This window comes from Myiozetetes cayanensis, unplaced genomic scaffold, assembly GCF_022539395.1.
Source record: "Myiozetetes cayanensis isolate MyiCay16 unplaced genomic scaffold, myiCay2020 scf20-37, whole genome shotgun sequence".
Taxonomy (NCBI): Eukaryota; Metazoa; Chordata; class Aves; order Passeriformes; family Tyrannidae; genus Myiozetetes; species Myiozetetes cayanensis.
Window position 1 is genome coordinate 4,685,548 of NW_026087412.1, and position 14,898 is coordinate 4,700,445.

General features: G+C 47.2%; 3 protein-coding genes across 3 annotated transcripts in view; 2 read left to right on the forward strand and 1 right to left on the reverse strand.

Annotated features, from left to right (window-relative positions):
- Positions 1 to 249: 249 nt before the first annotated feature.
- NUDT1 (nudix hydrolase 1) lies at positions 250 to 4,471 on the reverse strand. Its single transcript, XM_050317124.1, has 4 exons — positions 4,387 to 4,471; positions 3,506 to 3,656; positions 941 to 1,086; positions 250 to 756 (listed from the first exon to the last, which is right to left on the reverse strand). Exons 2-4 carry the CDS (start codon positions 3,649 to 3,651, stop codon positions 584 to 586), a joined length of 465 nt encoding a protein of 154 aa, XP_050173081.1. The 5' UTR covers positions 3,652 to 3,656; positions 4,387 to 4,471; the 3' UTR covers positions 250 to 583.
- On the forward strand, positions 4,469 to 7,176 carry MRM2 (mitochondrial rRNA methyltransferase 2). Its single transcript, XM_050317123.1, has 3 exons — positions 4,469 to 4,509; positions 5,195 to 5,466; positions 6,128 to 7,176. Exons 1-3 carry the CDS (start codon positions 4,472 to 4,474, stop codon positions 6,550 to 6,552), a joined length of 735 nt encoding a protein of 244 aa, XP_050173080.1. The 5' UTR covers positions 4,469 to 4,471; the 3' UTR covers positions 6,553 to 7,176.
- Positions 7,177 to 7,816: 640 nt separating this feature from the next.
- The window catches only part of MAD1L1 (mitotic arrest deficient 1 like 1), a 346,820-nt gene continuing 339,738 nt past the window's right edge, over positions 7,817 to 14,898 (forward strand). Inside the window, exons 1-6 of the mRNA XM_050317416.1 lie at positions 7,817 to 7,869; positions 9,100 to 9,251; positions 10,398 to 10,538; positions 12,285 to 12,464; positions 13,263 to 13,387; positions 14,079 to 14,160. Coding sequence (XP_050173373.1) covers positions 9,102 to 9,251; positions 10,398 to 10,538; positions 12,285 to 12,464; positions 13,263 to 13,387; positions 14,079 to 14,160 — 678 coding nt within the window. The 5' untranslated portion in view covers positions 7,817 to 7,869; positions 9,100 to 9,101. The remainder of the gene's footprint in view (positions 7,870 to 9,099; positions 9,252 to 10,397; positions 10,539 to 12,284; positions 12,465 to 13,262; positions 13,388 to 14,078; positions 14,161 to 14,898) is intronic.

Genomic DNA, 14,898 nt, shown 5'->3' on the forward strand with positions numbered 1-14,898 from the left:
CTTTGCAGCAGGGACTTGCTGAAAGTTGATTCTGTTCAGCATATTTTTACCTAAAATGCTCACAGGAGTTCAAAGTCGCAGCAGGAGGCGAAAGAGTGAAAGCTGGGCTCAAACAGGACCATACATCTAACTTCTGCTTTTTTAACTCTTGTAACCTTGCAGTGCCTCCAGCTGGAAAACCCTGAAGGAGTCTCTATCTGGACTTTTGAAAAGGCTTTCACAACACTGTTACAACAGAACAACACAAGCTTTTACTAAAACAAATTTTTAATATTTCAAAGAAAAGGTGCAGTCATGAGGGAAAAGCCTAAACCAGTAGCCAGCTGTGAAGAAAAGGGTTAACACTAAGTTTTTAATAGTTATGATCACATAACCACTAAAGCCTACCACAGCCTGGGACTTCCCACCTTGGAAAATCTTGGTGCTTTCATTTCTGCTTTAAGAAACCCCCTTGTTTTCCTTACTTTCCAGTGACCTGGAAATAAGTCTCTGGAGAGCTGAGCAAGGAAACCCTCATAAGTTGTACTCATGGTGTTGCAGCCCAGTGTGGGCAGTAGCACTTGAGCTGAATGCTTCCCTTTTCTTAAACTTCCTCTACTTCTTTCAGGCTGTGTTCCAGGATCGTGCCATTTCCCTGGAACTTAAAATAGCCATGAAACAACTTTCTCTGAAACACCAGGGGAAACCAGTAGATGTCATCTGGCCACATGCAATTGAATGGCACCTCGTCCAGCTGGAACCACTGGGGCCGCATTTCTGGGGGAAGAAAACAAAAGATCTTGGCATGGGACTTTCTTCATAGAGTTTTGCTGCATATCTGTCAACAAGCAACTTTCCTCTACAGCCCAGCTGCCTTCCTTTGGGGGTTCTCCATTTCATAAGAGCAGTGCTGTGTCAGGAGAGCACACACATCCTTCCCTGCCCTCCACCAGCTACCTACCCTCACTTTCTGTTGGCTCTCCGTGGAAGTGATCTGCCCGGAAAATGTGAACGTCCATGAGTTCAGAGTTGCCCACAAATTCAAATGTGATCCGACCCATCTTCTGCAAGGTGTCAACAGTCAGTCCACTCTCCTCCAGGAGCCCTCTGAATAAGACATATTTATTTATATGAAAGTGGGAGGAATTAAAAAAATGCAGTCAATAGCTTGACTTGCACATTCAAAGCCTTTCCTGTGATCCAAAGGTGAAAGCTGTACAACAGAGCAGGGTTCTCACTTGCACCAAACTGTGAGTCTACTTATACCACACGGGAACCAGGTCAGATGGAATCATGTTTTATTTCAGGCCCTAAGGCTGGTATGAAAATAGACTATGTTGGAAAGGGAAGATTTAGGAAAATAGATTGTGTAATTTACAGTCCTTGCAACATGCCGATCGTTTCTGAGATCAGTGAGAAGTGAGCAGGTGAAGTCATGTGACTGTGGCTGGATGTGGCTTCAGAAGTCAGAGATACACTTCATTTAGACAAAAGGCTTTGCCAGCTTCAAGCTAAAGCTTTTAGAATTACAGGGAAACAGGTGATGGAGACCAGAACATCTGTACTTGCTACACAATCAGCTGCTTCTAAGGCAAACTGAAGCTTATTTAAATTACACACTCCATAACATCACTTGCATACAGAACGTTAAGAATTCCATCTCTCATTCAAAGGCAGTGTGAAAAAAAACACAAAGCAATTGTGTAAACTTTCCCTTTCCGCTCCTTGGAAGCACATTGAGCATAACGAGAGGCCAGAAGGCAGGACTCTTTTAAGAGCACTTGGAGAGATGTGCCAGACAGCTCCTTGCCACGCTCCACCATGCACAGCTACTTGACGCACATCCAATTATTTCCTCTGTTTATGCTCCACACTCAGGCGTTTTTTTTTTTTTTTATTTTACCTCCCTCCAATAGAAGCAGCCTAGCTTGAAGTTAGTCATGGTTTTTCTAATGTAAAAAATAAGGAATACTCTGAAACCACGTTATCTTTAGTTAAGGTTAATAATTAATGTAGTTGCCTATTTGGCAGTAACAGCAATTTCAAAATGTAATGGAAATCATTACAAGGCTCCAGCTTTCTTTGGCGTCGATTTCGTGGATCCCATCCTTCAAAATTATATTTCAACTTAATGTCTTGGCTAATTTTAGTTTATCTTCTGAGAAGCTATCTATGTCCAAAACAGAGGCAGCAATGAATCTAAAAGCCTCCTTTTACAGGCAGTGATAATTGAAGAACAAAGCACAGCACTGCTATGGCTCTCCAGGCAATTTATCCATCAGCTGCTTGGCTCTGTCTGTAGCAAGTGGAAACATTACAGGTGGCAAATTAGAAATAACCAACTCGCTCAATGTGCCACTGAGGAGCTGTGGGTGCCCAGGTGCTCCCAGGAATGTGCCATACCCAGCCAAGGACAGAAATCTTACTGATACTGAGAACTTCTGTTTATGTTTCGGCTTAATGTTTAACTATCTGTGCTGGGAGGACTTTGCACCTGACACCACTGCCAGCCCAACTGAGACAGAGCAACACAGAACCACAGCCTAAAACCTCAACTCCCAGTGCAAGGGAAGTTTCCTTTGGACTGTGTGGCACTTCCTGGAGGAGAGCTGTGCCCCGAGGCAGCAGTGCACCAGCAGCGTTCCTGCCAGGCAAGTGGCCAGCGTGTCCAGCTGGTCCTGGCTCTGGGGACAGCTTCCTGCACAGCTGACCTCGGTAGGAACTGGTTGTGTCATTCTGGAGTCAACTGCAGGTAAAGGGATGAGGACAGACCCAGGCAGCAGGTGCTGGCTGTGCTGTGAAACGCTGCACTGAGATCAGTGAAACCTTTGTCACTTCACATCTCGTGTGAATGAAAACTCCACTGTTGGACTCTGGGCCAGCACAGGTAAACACACACCCAGGAAATTAAATCCCATGTCAAATAACTAGATTTACACCACAGTGTGAACCTGGCAAGTGAAGGCCGAGTTCAGTAACAAAACTGATCTCCCGCCCTCCACTCAGAGAAGATAAATTACACAAAAAGCCACGATCTCAGTGTCAGGTACGTTAATGCCCTGCACTGCTGGGGGCACATCTGCACAGAGACCCTTCTGTCTCCAAGGTCAGCTCACCACAGAACCCAGGCAGTTGGGCTGGCACAGCTGAGGAGACTGTTCAGGGCAGAAGCTGCTGGGTAGTAGCTGAGCACACCAACACTGCTCTTCCTGCAGGTGCAAGAACAGCTTTGGGCTTGTATCAGGAAGTGAGGAGATGGAAAAGTGTGGCTTAGTAACAGCAATATTCATGTAAAGAACAAGATACCTGATTTTTAGAGTGTCACCCTACAATAACCCAACAAATTTCTATGGTGTCTTTCATGGTGGACCCCTAAGAATTTCTGCTATTTTGTCACTACATTTTCACGGCTGCACTGGTGGCTACCAGCCGAGCTGCGGTGCCTCCACCTGCAGCCCACCTCCAACTCCTCCATGGCCACCCTTTGCCCCCACACGTGTCCCCAGGGTGCCGGCCGAGCCCTCACCTCCGGGCAGCCTCCTCGATGCTCTCCCCGGTCTGCACCTTCCCCCCGAAGCCGTTCCACAGCCCAGCACCGAACCCGCGCTTCTTCATGCCCAGGAGGACACGGGGCGGCTGCACCACCAGGACGAGGGTGAAGAGTTTGTGCATGGCTCCTGGGAGAGGGATGAGGAGGGCAGGCTGTGCCAGGGGCTCCCGGCACCCCTTATCAGAGAGGCCCTCACCCCTCAAAACACCCACCACCCCCCAATGCCTGGTCCCTAAACCCTTGGTTCCCCAGTGCCTCTCCCAGTACCTCTCTAACACTCCCACTGACCTTCGCTCTCCTGCGCCCCCAGCACCCCCTCCCCAAATCTTTGATCCCCCCTCCCCAAATCCTTGTTCCCCTAAAATCCACTTCCTGAATACCTGACCATCCTCAACACACTCTCCCTGAACCCCTGACCGCCCTCAGCACCCCTTCCCGAATCCCTGAGCCCTTCAGCGCCCCTCCCCAAATCTTTGATCTCGCCTCCCCAAATCCTTGTCCCCCAAACCCCCTCCCTGAATCCTTGAGCCTCTCCCCAACACTCCCTCCCTAAATCTTTGATTCTCCCTACACTCCCTTCCCAAATCTTTGATCCCCCCTTCCCCAGATCCCTGTTCCTCCAAACCCCCCTCTGAACTCCTGACCACCCTCAGCACCTCTTCCCCGAACCCCTGAGCCCCTCAGCGCCTCTCCCCAACCTTTTGACCCCTCCTCTCCCCGAATCCCTGAGCCCCTCAAACCTCCTCCCCAAAGCCTCGGTGAGGGATCCCCTCACCACCCTCTCCCCAAAACCTTAACGCCCCCAGCACATCCCATCGCTGCCCGCTCGGCCCCAAACCCCCGGCTCTGCCGCTCACCTCGGTCCCGCTCAGCCTCAGCGCTTCCCGGCTCTTCCCGCGCCGCCGCCGTGAGGGAGGCGGGACGGGGCGGGCCCGGGCGGCCATGGCGGGGCCGGCGGGCGCTGCCATCGCTGGGGGAAGGTTCGTGGCGGGGCCGCTGAGGAGATCCCGGGACCATCCCTCCCGGGGGTGGTGGTGTGGTGTCGGTAGTCCCGGCGCCTGTAGTTTCCCTCAGGAGCGGGTTAATGGGTGTGTGGTTGCTGGAAATGCCGGGCGGGGGTCCCCCGGGGCAGTGGCTGTGGGTTGCTCGTCCCGGAGCTTGCAGGAGCTCGGGTATCCCCCTGGTTCCTCTGAGGGGCTCACGGGGGCCGCCAGCCCGTCTGAAGCAGCCCGGGACCCTGTTGGGGTCACTCTGCCGTGTCGTGTCCTTAAACACCGGAGCTGTGCTGGAGCAGGGACTCTTCTCCCCCTTCCTTCAGGGTAATGCGTGAGGCCTCATCCAAAACATGGTCCTTCTGCTGTTGGTTGGACCTGATAGCTAAAGGTGCCAAAAATCTCAAATTTGGAGTCTTCTGTTTAGAATCACAGAATTGTTAGTGTTGGAAGGGACCTCTGGAGTTCAACCATCCAGTCCAACCCCTGTGCCAAGGCAGGTTCACCTGGGCCCAGGAACACAACCAGGTGGGATTTAAATGTCTCTAGAGAGGGAGACTCCACGACCTCCCTGAGCAGCCTGTAGTCGAGGTTGGAATTAATTACTATAGAGACTTTTGAAATACATAGTCGTCATGTACTAACCAGTTAACTTGCCTTTCTTCTCGGGCAGATGTTGGCATTCGGTGAGCAGATGTCTGCACACCACAGTCAGGTTTCTGAAGAAAACTGGAACTGAGCAGCGGTGGTTGGAGCGGCACTTGAAGGATCCCTTTGTCAAGGCGTCGAAGCAGCAGCATTACCGTTGCAGAAGTGCCTTCAAACTACTGGAGATCGATGACAAGCTTCATATTCTTCGGCCGGGACTTTCTGTTCTCGACTGTGGAGCAGCACCTGGTGCTTGGAGCCAGGTCGCTGTACAGCGGGTCAATGCCTTGGGTACTGGTACGTGCGTGTTTTTGGCAGGCAAGGATGGGGATGACACTCTCCTTGAAGTGTGTGAGAAATCTATGAGATACTATGAAATCTAAGAAATCCTATGATGGGAGCGGTGTGGGGAAGGAACGTGGGTGCTTGGCAAAAGCCAGAGTCACTGATACAAACGTGAGGTGTGTGCCTAGTGAGTCTTCATACGGTCTGAAGAAATTGTATTTGTGAAATAAAATCATACCATGTGGTATTAGTGTTCTGATTAGCTGTTGTGGGGAAAATCCTCTCATCCAGTTCTGAAATCAGTGTAGCCTCCGGCAGTTACCTTGGCTTACCTGATTTTTTTATTTCCATTCTAGAAAAATGGAAGTAACCACTGTGCCTAGTTTACATGGTTTCAGCCATTAATACTTACAAGATAAGGTGTTATCATCTGTAGCATTGTCCAGGACTGTCAGCCTTGAAACAGCAGCAGAAAAACGAGAAAAATCCCCTTTTGCTTATGCAAAACAGCTGAATTTTCATGTCTGGAATAGATTAGCTTATGGCAAACCGTCCATCCCGATGCACCCAGCAAACTGCCAGGGGACAGGAAGGCAGTTTTGTTTCCTGAGCTCAGGTATGTGCAGGTTGTTTGCAGCCACTGTGAGTGTTTGTGTGTCCTTCATCCTCACAGATCCTGCTGTCCCCACTGGCTTCGTCCTTGGCGTCGACCTCCTGCAGATTTCTCCTCTGGAAGGAGCAGTTTTCCTGTCAAAGACTGACGTTGCAGACCCCAGCACGCTGAGGACAATCCAGAGCCTGCTTCCCGCAGGGAAGGCGGACGTTATCCTGAGCGACATGGCACCTAACGCCACGGGAATCAAGGAACTGGATCACCAGAAGGTGATCAATCTGTGCTTGGGCCTTCTGAACCTGTCCCAAAGCATTCTAAAGCCGAAGGGAACGATGCTCTGTAAGTTCTGGGATGGATCTGAGGCCCGTCTTCTGCAAAACAGACTGAAGGAGCAGTTCCAAGACGTGAGAACTATAAAGCCTCAGGCCAGCCGGAAGGAGTCTGCGGAATCTTATTACTTGGCAAGGCTGTACAAAGGGAAATGAAAGTTGGGAACTGCAGATTCTCAAGCATTGACTGGAAATCTGAATTTTAGTAGGTGTCTGAAGAAAAATCCCACCATGGAGACCCTGGGAAAACCTGCCACGATTCTCACAAAGTCCATCATGCTCTTTGAATATCTGGAGGAAATGGTTGGGATTGGAGAGGAACAATCTGAAAGGAAACCTCTGGGGCTGGAGTAATGGAAATGAAAATAAAATGGTGATATTGTGAGTTTTTAATGTGTGCTTGAAGATCATTGCCCTGTTAATGTTGTACATGAGATGGACCATAAAGGGGTTTGTCGGAATCTGAGGGAACAGCGAGGGGAGTTTGAGCCTATTTAGTGCCTCATAGAAGCTGGTGCAATTTATTAGCACATATAAAAATAGAAAATGTTTCTGTGCACGTCAGGATCTGCATCCTCACGTTGGGATCTGTAACCCAGCAGTGCGGGAGACACGGCTGGCTCGGGAATGTTCAGCCCAATGGCTCTGCTGCCCTTCCTGTGGACACAGGCTATATTTAGGAATTGCTGCTTCATGGCACTCAGAAATCCAGTGGCAGTGGGGCCGGGTCATTGCTGTGCAGATCATTTCAGTCATGTTTCAGGTGTGGCCTGTGGTGGTTCCCAGGTGAAATGACAAGATATTCTCCCAGACAGGGAGAATAACTGATTGAATTGCCAGAAATATGTATGCACAAATAAATTTACCCGCTGCCTTATCTGGAAATGGCAACTTTTATAGTAAATAGTGCTTTTTTCAGGCTGACTGTGGCATGGGTTATACGAGGAGCTGGGAGCACTGGGTGTTCTTAAGGCTTCCACATCGTAAACAGCTCTTTTGGGACTGCTGACAGATTTATTGGGTTTAAGTGATTTGAAACCTTCCAGTCTGGATTTCCTTACTGAAGGGAGTGTGTGGCAGCGTCAACCCAACAGCCTAAACTGGGGAGCGACGTGTTGGGTAGTTAAAAAAAAAAAAAAAAATGAAGTCAGTCGCTCCTTGAAAAATATTATGACCTGGGATTCGCGGTGGGAATGGGAGCCGGCAGAGCATGTGCCTTCTCCTCTGCTCCTCCGGCTGCAGCTGCGGAGGGGCCGGGGGGCTCTGCCCGAGCAGGAGGGCGCAGGGGGATTTTTGGGGAGCCGGGGGGGGGGCGAGTTGCCAAGAGGCCGAGCGGGGAGGAATTACGGTAGGGCGGGGATGCGCGCCTAGTCCCGTCGTTACGGCGGGCAGCTCTCGCGAGAGCGGGGCGGGGCGTTCCCGTGAGATCCCGTGGCCGGGGCGAGGAGGGAGATCCAAGCGGGGCGCGCGCCGGTGAGCGGGGATGGATGGGGAGGGATGAGGATGGGTGGGTATGGATGGATGGATATGGATGGATATGGATGGGTGCCACCGCTCCCGCCCTCCTGCAGCCACGCGGCCGAGCCCCCGAGCACCCCCGTGCCCACCGCTGCCGGCCGGGGGGTCCCCGGAGCCCCGGGGGTCCCTCGGCCGCGGGGGTTCCTGAGCCCGCGTGTCCTCATCGTCAGTGGGTTTGAGGACGGGCTTGCCTGTCCCAGGCCCGCTGTGGGCAGGGTGCCCTCCCTAATTCGCGTGGTTTGAATAAGCGCCTTCTCCCGCGTTGTGGCTGCTCTGCTGCCCGGGGGCTGCTGTTACACCCCCTGTTCGCCACCATGCAAATCCAAGGAATAACCGAGAGTGCGGGAGCCTGGAGGTAGCCCCGGGACTGCGTCCCCGGCGCCACAAGCCGTGTGAGTGTTGGGGCTGCCTTTCGTGATCCCGGGGCTTTATGGAGCGCGCAGTCACTGCGGGGACTCCCCGAAGGCTCCCCGAAGTCTCCTGGGAAGCCTCGCTGGCGTTCCGGAGCTGCAGGCTTGGTTTGTCTTCGGCCCTTCTGAGTCTGAAGGATTTGCAGAAACTCTTAACGTGAACGAAGAAATGCAGTTTTACTCACAGAAGGGGTTTGTGAACTGGGGAAGACTTGTTGCTGGAAGTTGGTGCTTCCAGAGCGCTTTTGGGAAGCCAGAAGCAAGTTGAGTGGAAGGAAGGGTTTGCTGCTAATGTGGAGTTAGTTCTCCTCCCCCATCAGCTTCAAACATCTGGGGGAAGAGTAATGAGTTCTGTTTGTTATAGTTGCCTGCTGTAGATCCTCCTGTCCTACAGTGTTAACTTGTCTCCCAGAAAAGAAAATTCAATTCTGTATCGACTCGTGACAGCTTTTATTTGTACGTTTATAGGCCAAGATTCAGGGGAGAATATATTTAAATAAAATCAAACCATTCTGGGTAGAAAGGTCAGGGAAGAACAGCCTGCCTTGCATCAGTTTCTCATGTCAGAGACCTATGACCCCAGCCTGGGTCGGGTCGTGTTTTCTGGGGGTTGGGGTGCACCTGCAGTGATTTGCAGGTTGATTTTACCCTGTAAATTGGAAGACCTTGCACTGAGTGTTTCCTCAGGGCAGTGGTGTGTCTCTCCTCAGCAGAGCAGCCAAGATAGAGCAGCGTGCTCTGTTTTGCTGATGTCTATTTCTGTCCATTTCCACAGCCATGGAGGACCTGGAAAATAACACCACCGTCTTCTCCACCCTGAAATCCCTCAACCACTTTATATCTCAGCGAATGGAGGGGGTGTCTGGGCTGGCCACACCAGGACCATCTCAGAGCTCCTTGCAGATCCAGTACCAGCAGAGGATGCAGGTGAGGTGTCCTCATCAGTGTGCTCTTGTGCTCCTTTTGATTCCAGGAATCAGGATTGATTTCGTTCAGATCTGACCATTCTTTCTGAAGCTGATGGTCCCACAAGCTCACTACTGGAATCTTGCTTTTGGTCAACATTCTGAAATACTTTCCAGAAAATATTTAATTTTTTTAAAGTGTCAGACGTACTTATTTCTGTTTTATAAAAGAATAAGAAAGATGCTTTGAAATTATTCCCTGCAAGTTCTATCTGTGAACCAGCTCAGGAAATTAAATTGTAAGTTGTTTTCATTTTGCTGAACAGAGGAGCTTTAGATCTGTTAACATTTTTCTAGTAAGACAGTTTGTTACCTTTTTTTTTTTTTTCATAATTAGGTTTCTTTGCCTGGACACACAGAGTAGTGTGGCTTTGATATGCAAACAGTTTGTGTCCACCTCTGTTTGCATCCACCTGGGTGTTTTACTTTTTTTTTTTCTTTTAGCTGCTTCATGCTCATAAAGCATAAAATAAGTTGACATCTTGGATCCTAAGGACTGTTTATTAGGCTGGAACGAAGTTTCTCTGTTCTGTGTCTTAATTTCTATTTCAGTCTCTAAGTATAAAATAAGCTTGCTTATTTACACCTGTGTGTTGAAGGTACATCACCAGGAGGTGAGGAATTCTGTTAGTGTTGTCTGTGCTCCAAGGCAATTTGAATGAAAAAACGAAGTGTAATGTTGCAGAGGTCATAGAAAAACATGTTATTTTGCTCAGCAGTTACATTTTATTGGGAGCATGATCTGTGCTTCTCTGCCAGCTGCTTTTACTTTTATTATGAGGTGTGGGGAGTTCATAATTAACTTTTTTTAAATAGAGAAGTACATTTTGTCAGAGTATCTCTAGAGGTGGAAGGAAGAATTCTGACTGAAGAACTTGGAATTAATTTCCTTCCAACTCATCTTGATTTGGTGTGGGTTTCTGGGTGTGGTTCCCCAGCTGCAGGTGGTGCGAGAAGTACCACAGATTTGGTGATGGTTTCCTGGTGCTTTGTAAAATGGCACATAAATGTCAGCTGAAGCAGCACAGGGTGGGAGGCACCACCCTGCCTTATTATTGCTGTGCTGTTAATGGGGTGCAATGTCCCTTTCCCCACATGAACTGGCCAGCTGGAAGAGCAAGCAGGGCAGATCCACTCCAAATCCCAGCTGCTGCAGGTGGAGCGGGAGAAGATGCAGATGGAGCTCAGCCACAAACGCGCCCGCATCGAGCTGGAGAAGGCAGCCAACACCAACGCCAGGAACTATGAGGTGAGTGTGGTGGCTTGGGATCACCGAGGACCTGAGTCAGAACACCTGTGCAGCATCTACAGTGGTGGTTTGGTTTGGATCAGGGATATCCTCTCCACTTCTCACGAGCTGTGCTTTGCAGTGGAATGTCTCAGAGTGTGCGTAGTCAACTTTTTTTCGGAATGAAGCTCAGCTGAGGGATGCAAGCCTGGTGTTCTCCAGCTGCTAATAGACACTGTCTTCAGAGCAGGACTTCAGTGAATCTGTAGTAGATGCTCCTGGAATGCATTTACAGTGTTTCCATTTACTGCAGAGGTGGTGGTGGTGCTGGTGTGCGGGTCAAGTTCCCAGCACCAACTGTTTTACTCTACAGATCCCTCTGCTGTGCATTGCACCAACTTGCTGATGTGCACAAGAGGGTGAACTTGAAGCCTTGTTAGGTTGACAGGCTCATGGTCTGATCACTGGGTTCTGTTAGTTTAGCACTGCAGTTATCGTGGGTAGCAGTAATAAAAGGGGTTTGCTATTTGTTTCCCCCAGAAGTATTTAATAATTTTTCTCCTAGCTGAATTTAAACTTCTGCTGGCACAATTGCAAGCGTTTAGTTTGTGTGACTGTAATTAATTGGAATGGCAGGAGTGCCAGCCATGCAGTGTCACACAAGGGAGCCTGCACTGGTAAAACAGTGAACCTTACTCAGGGACTGATTGCTTTTATTGGTTTCTGCTTTATGCCCACATATGTTTGCCTAACAACCTTACTGCAATGAGCAGTAGATCAGTGGGTCTTGTAGCATGATAAAAGTCTCATATGTGGCTGATTATAAGCATGTTTTGTTGTATTTTACCAGGAGGCTGGGTGACAGATTTAGTGTGTACTTGTGAAACAGCGAGTCAGTGACTAAATTCCTTGTTCCTCTGAAGTCAGGTGATGTGGGATTAAGCCAGGAAGAGTTCAAACTGGAATTGTAGCTGAGTCAGTCACAGAAACCCTTGAAATACTGGTACAAAAAAAAGGGAGCAGCACTAATCCAGCACTCTGGTAATTACCCTGCTCAGATTCTGTGTTTTTCTGAGTCATGTGGATAAAGGTTTTAGGAGCCTCACATTGCTTTGCATAATCCTTGTTTACTATGTAAATCCATGTCTCGATTTGCTTTGATTAGTAAAGCAATTTACTATGCACTTTTTCAACAAGAATTAATTTGTGGTAGGAATAAACCGAAATGTTGTATGAAAGGTGGCCAAAGTGCAAAAATATTTATTGCATTAGTTGATGAAACTGTGCATTTAAACCCTGTTTCTTCTCTTTTAAATGGCCTCATACAGTTTCCAGAGGGAAGTTTGTCTTATTAACCCAGCTGTTGAGGTCTGAGTTTCTGAAAGCCAATTAACTGTGCACGGGCTAGCTTTAAATTGGAGATCAGAATGTTTTCTGCTGGAGAGCTGCTGATCTGCTGGAGTGTGTTCAGTGGAGTCTGTGAAGCCACGTTTGTATTCTCATAGTCATGACTTAGTGTAAGAGATTTGGAAGACTCTGTCTCTTAATTTTCCAGCTCCATTGCCCTGGGTAGCTCTTGACATTGAGTTGCTGCTGGTAAGATTTTTGTCCTTGCCAGTGCAGCAAAGGTTAAAGGTTAAAGCTGTGGTCTGAGGATGCCTTGGTGACCATGGTGATGAGGAATGAAGACAGGAGAAGGGAAAAATGGCTTCAACTTTGTGCTACTTTCTTCTTATGTCTCTTTGCATTTTTCTTTTACTTGGCAAGCGAGAGGCCGACCGTAACCAGGAGCTGCTCACACGGATAAAGCAATATCAGGAAAGGGAAACAGAAGCTGAAAATAAACTGAAAGAACAAATGGAGATGAACAAATCCTACAAGAAGAGCATGGAGACAATGAGTAAGAAGCTGCAAGAGAAGGAAAGCAAATTAGCTGAAGCCAATGAGGTAAGAACAGAGTAATTTTTAATCCATTCCTGGCTTCTGATGACTCTGCAGTTCTTGTGAATTGAAAATGCCTTTTTGACTAAAAAAAAAAAAAACCAAACAAACAAAATAATTGGAATCACTGTGTTCATCACCTGGAAATTAATAAACCCTGGTGGTGTGTGTCCTTGCTGTCAAAGTTTAGAACCAAACCAAGCCCAGACACAAGTGAGCAGGTCAGAAGGAGAAGAGATATCTTAGACAAGTTGATGTGGAGAAGGAGGAAAAAAGTGCAAGGCAACGTACAGCACCAAGGTTCAGAAGTCAGGTTACATGACCTGTGAGCTTTTCTTTGGAGTTAAGATACTTAGAAAAAAATCCTAAAAACCACTGGCCTCTAATTCTAAGGAAACTGTAATGCCTCTGGTATTTGGTTGAGGCATTTTAAATTTTGAAACCCAGACAAAATACATTTGGAATGGTTGTGGGATAATTTTTTACTTTAATATATAATACATGTACTTATGTTTTATCATCATCTAACTTTGAAGCTTGATATTTTTCATGCAAGTTTGAGGTCACTCATGTAATAGGTAATGGAAATGACCATTTGGGTGACAGATGAAATCTGCTAGATGGTTTTCTCTTACCTTTGTTTGAGGTGAGTTTCCAGGTGTAAAGGTTTGGGAGAGTGGGATTGTTTCTAGATTCAGTGTTTGTACTTTTTGGTTGGAAATGACTTATATCACCATGCATTATATCCAGCTTGGAGAGTCATAACCTTGTGTGTTTCTGCTTTTGTTTCTTCCATTAATTCAGACAATCACTGTATTAAAAGGAAAAATATCAGAGCTGCAATGGAATATAATGAACCAAGAGATGCAGATGACAAGCCAAGACTCTCAGAAGCAGGAACTGATGGAACAGCTGGATGTTGAAAAAAAGTAAGCAGGGGATGAATGACTGTAGGGAGAAAAAGGCAAACAAAACTTGAGTCTTGTGCAGGTGTCATCACTCAGAAAACTTTCAACAGTGTTTGATTTCCCCTCTTCAAAGGGGTTCTTTGATCTGGATGTGCAGGTTGTAACTGTTGTTTGAAACGAACTCTGAGGTGCAATTTAATTGTACCTTGAGGAAAAGAACCACAAACTTGAGGTTTGTGATGTCTCATGTTCCTCGTAGAGAGTTAACAGGAGGCACGTGGGTGGGAAAGGCTGATGTGAACTTTAGGGACTGAACAGAACAAAAATATCAAGGCTTAAATCATAATGGAGGGGTAGTTGAAAACTACGAGTATGTTTTTCCTTGCTTACTAACTTGAACTCTTCAATTTCAGAGTTGTGAAGGTTTATTTACTCTGAATGTGTATTTGTTGTTTTCAGAGTTAAGGTGGCTTGATTATTTTTTTTTTTTTTTATTTTTCTCTATGCATCATAGTTAAAATGAGCGGTTGTTTTTGTCTCTAAATTAGGGGGAGATGATATGACTGAAACTGTAGGAGACAAAATCTTCTCTAGCATTAACATTTACCTTGTTAATGGTGTTTGACTACGTTTGTCAGAGACTTCTGCATGCAGGTTGTTTCTGGTACGTGATTTCTGGGTGCTAAGTACCTTCTGTGTCTGCATCTAACAGGAAATGGCAAGAGGCAAGTCAGCAAATCCAGACCCTGCAAGCAAACCAATCCCTACTGGCAGAATATGAACAGAAGATTAAGGTAAGAAACTTTGTGACCTATGTAAAGCTTTAGTTTTTGATGTCCTTCAGTGGAAGAACAGAAGTAAAAGGTTAGTTTGTCATGTATCTGAGTTGGTGGCCGGCAGGAGCTGAGGTTGGGTGGACCAGGCTGTCTGCAATTAGCTGTAATGTGACACTCTTTGCCTTTGTGTGAATTAATTAAAAAAACCCACCTTTTTTCTATAGGAAGGTGATTCATACCTTGTGCAGGCTTCTGGGGGGAATGCTCTTTTTTTTTTTTTTAAGTTTGCTTTGCAAGAGACTGTTTTTAGAGTGATCTTTTTGCAGATGGTGGATGATGAGCCCAGCAACTACAAGTACTTTTCTGCTTCCCAGAAAATCCTTCCTCTGAAGTTGGGTTTAGCTCTTTAAGAAAGTGCACTTACTTGTAAAGCTTTCAAAATCACACTGACTAAAATGTGAGCATAGAGATGCTTTATGTCCTTCCAAATTAGCATGTAGGTTGGTGGGAATTTATGTTTTTCATTTGTCTTCCTGGCAGAGGTAGTTGTGGAGAGTTACTTTGGTTTGAGCAGGTGCTGACAGTGGCACTGCCTGTGGTGAAGCCAGACCATTGCCAGCAAGAGGAGACTTCTTCCACTGAAAGAAAGGATGGAAAACAGGATATCAGTCGGCAATACGGCTCTAAATAAACTTTTTTTTTTTTTTAATAGTGGAAAAAATAGCAATGTGGTTTTAAAATACATCTTTGTGTTTC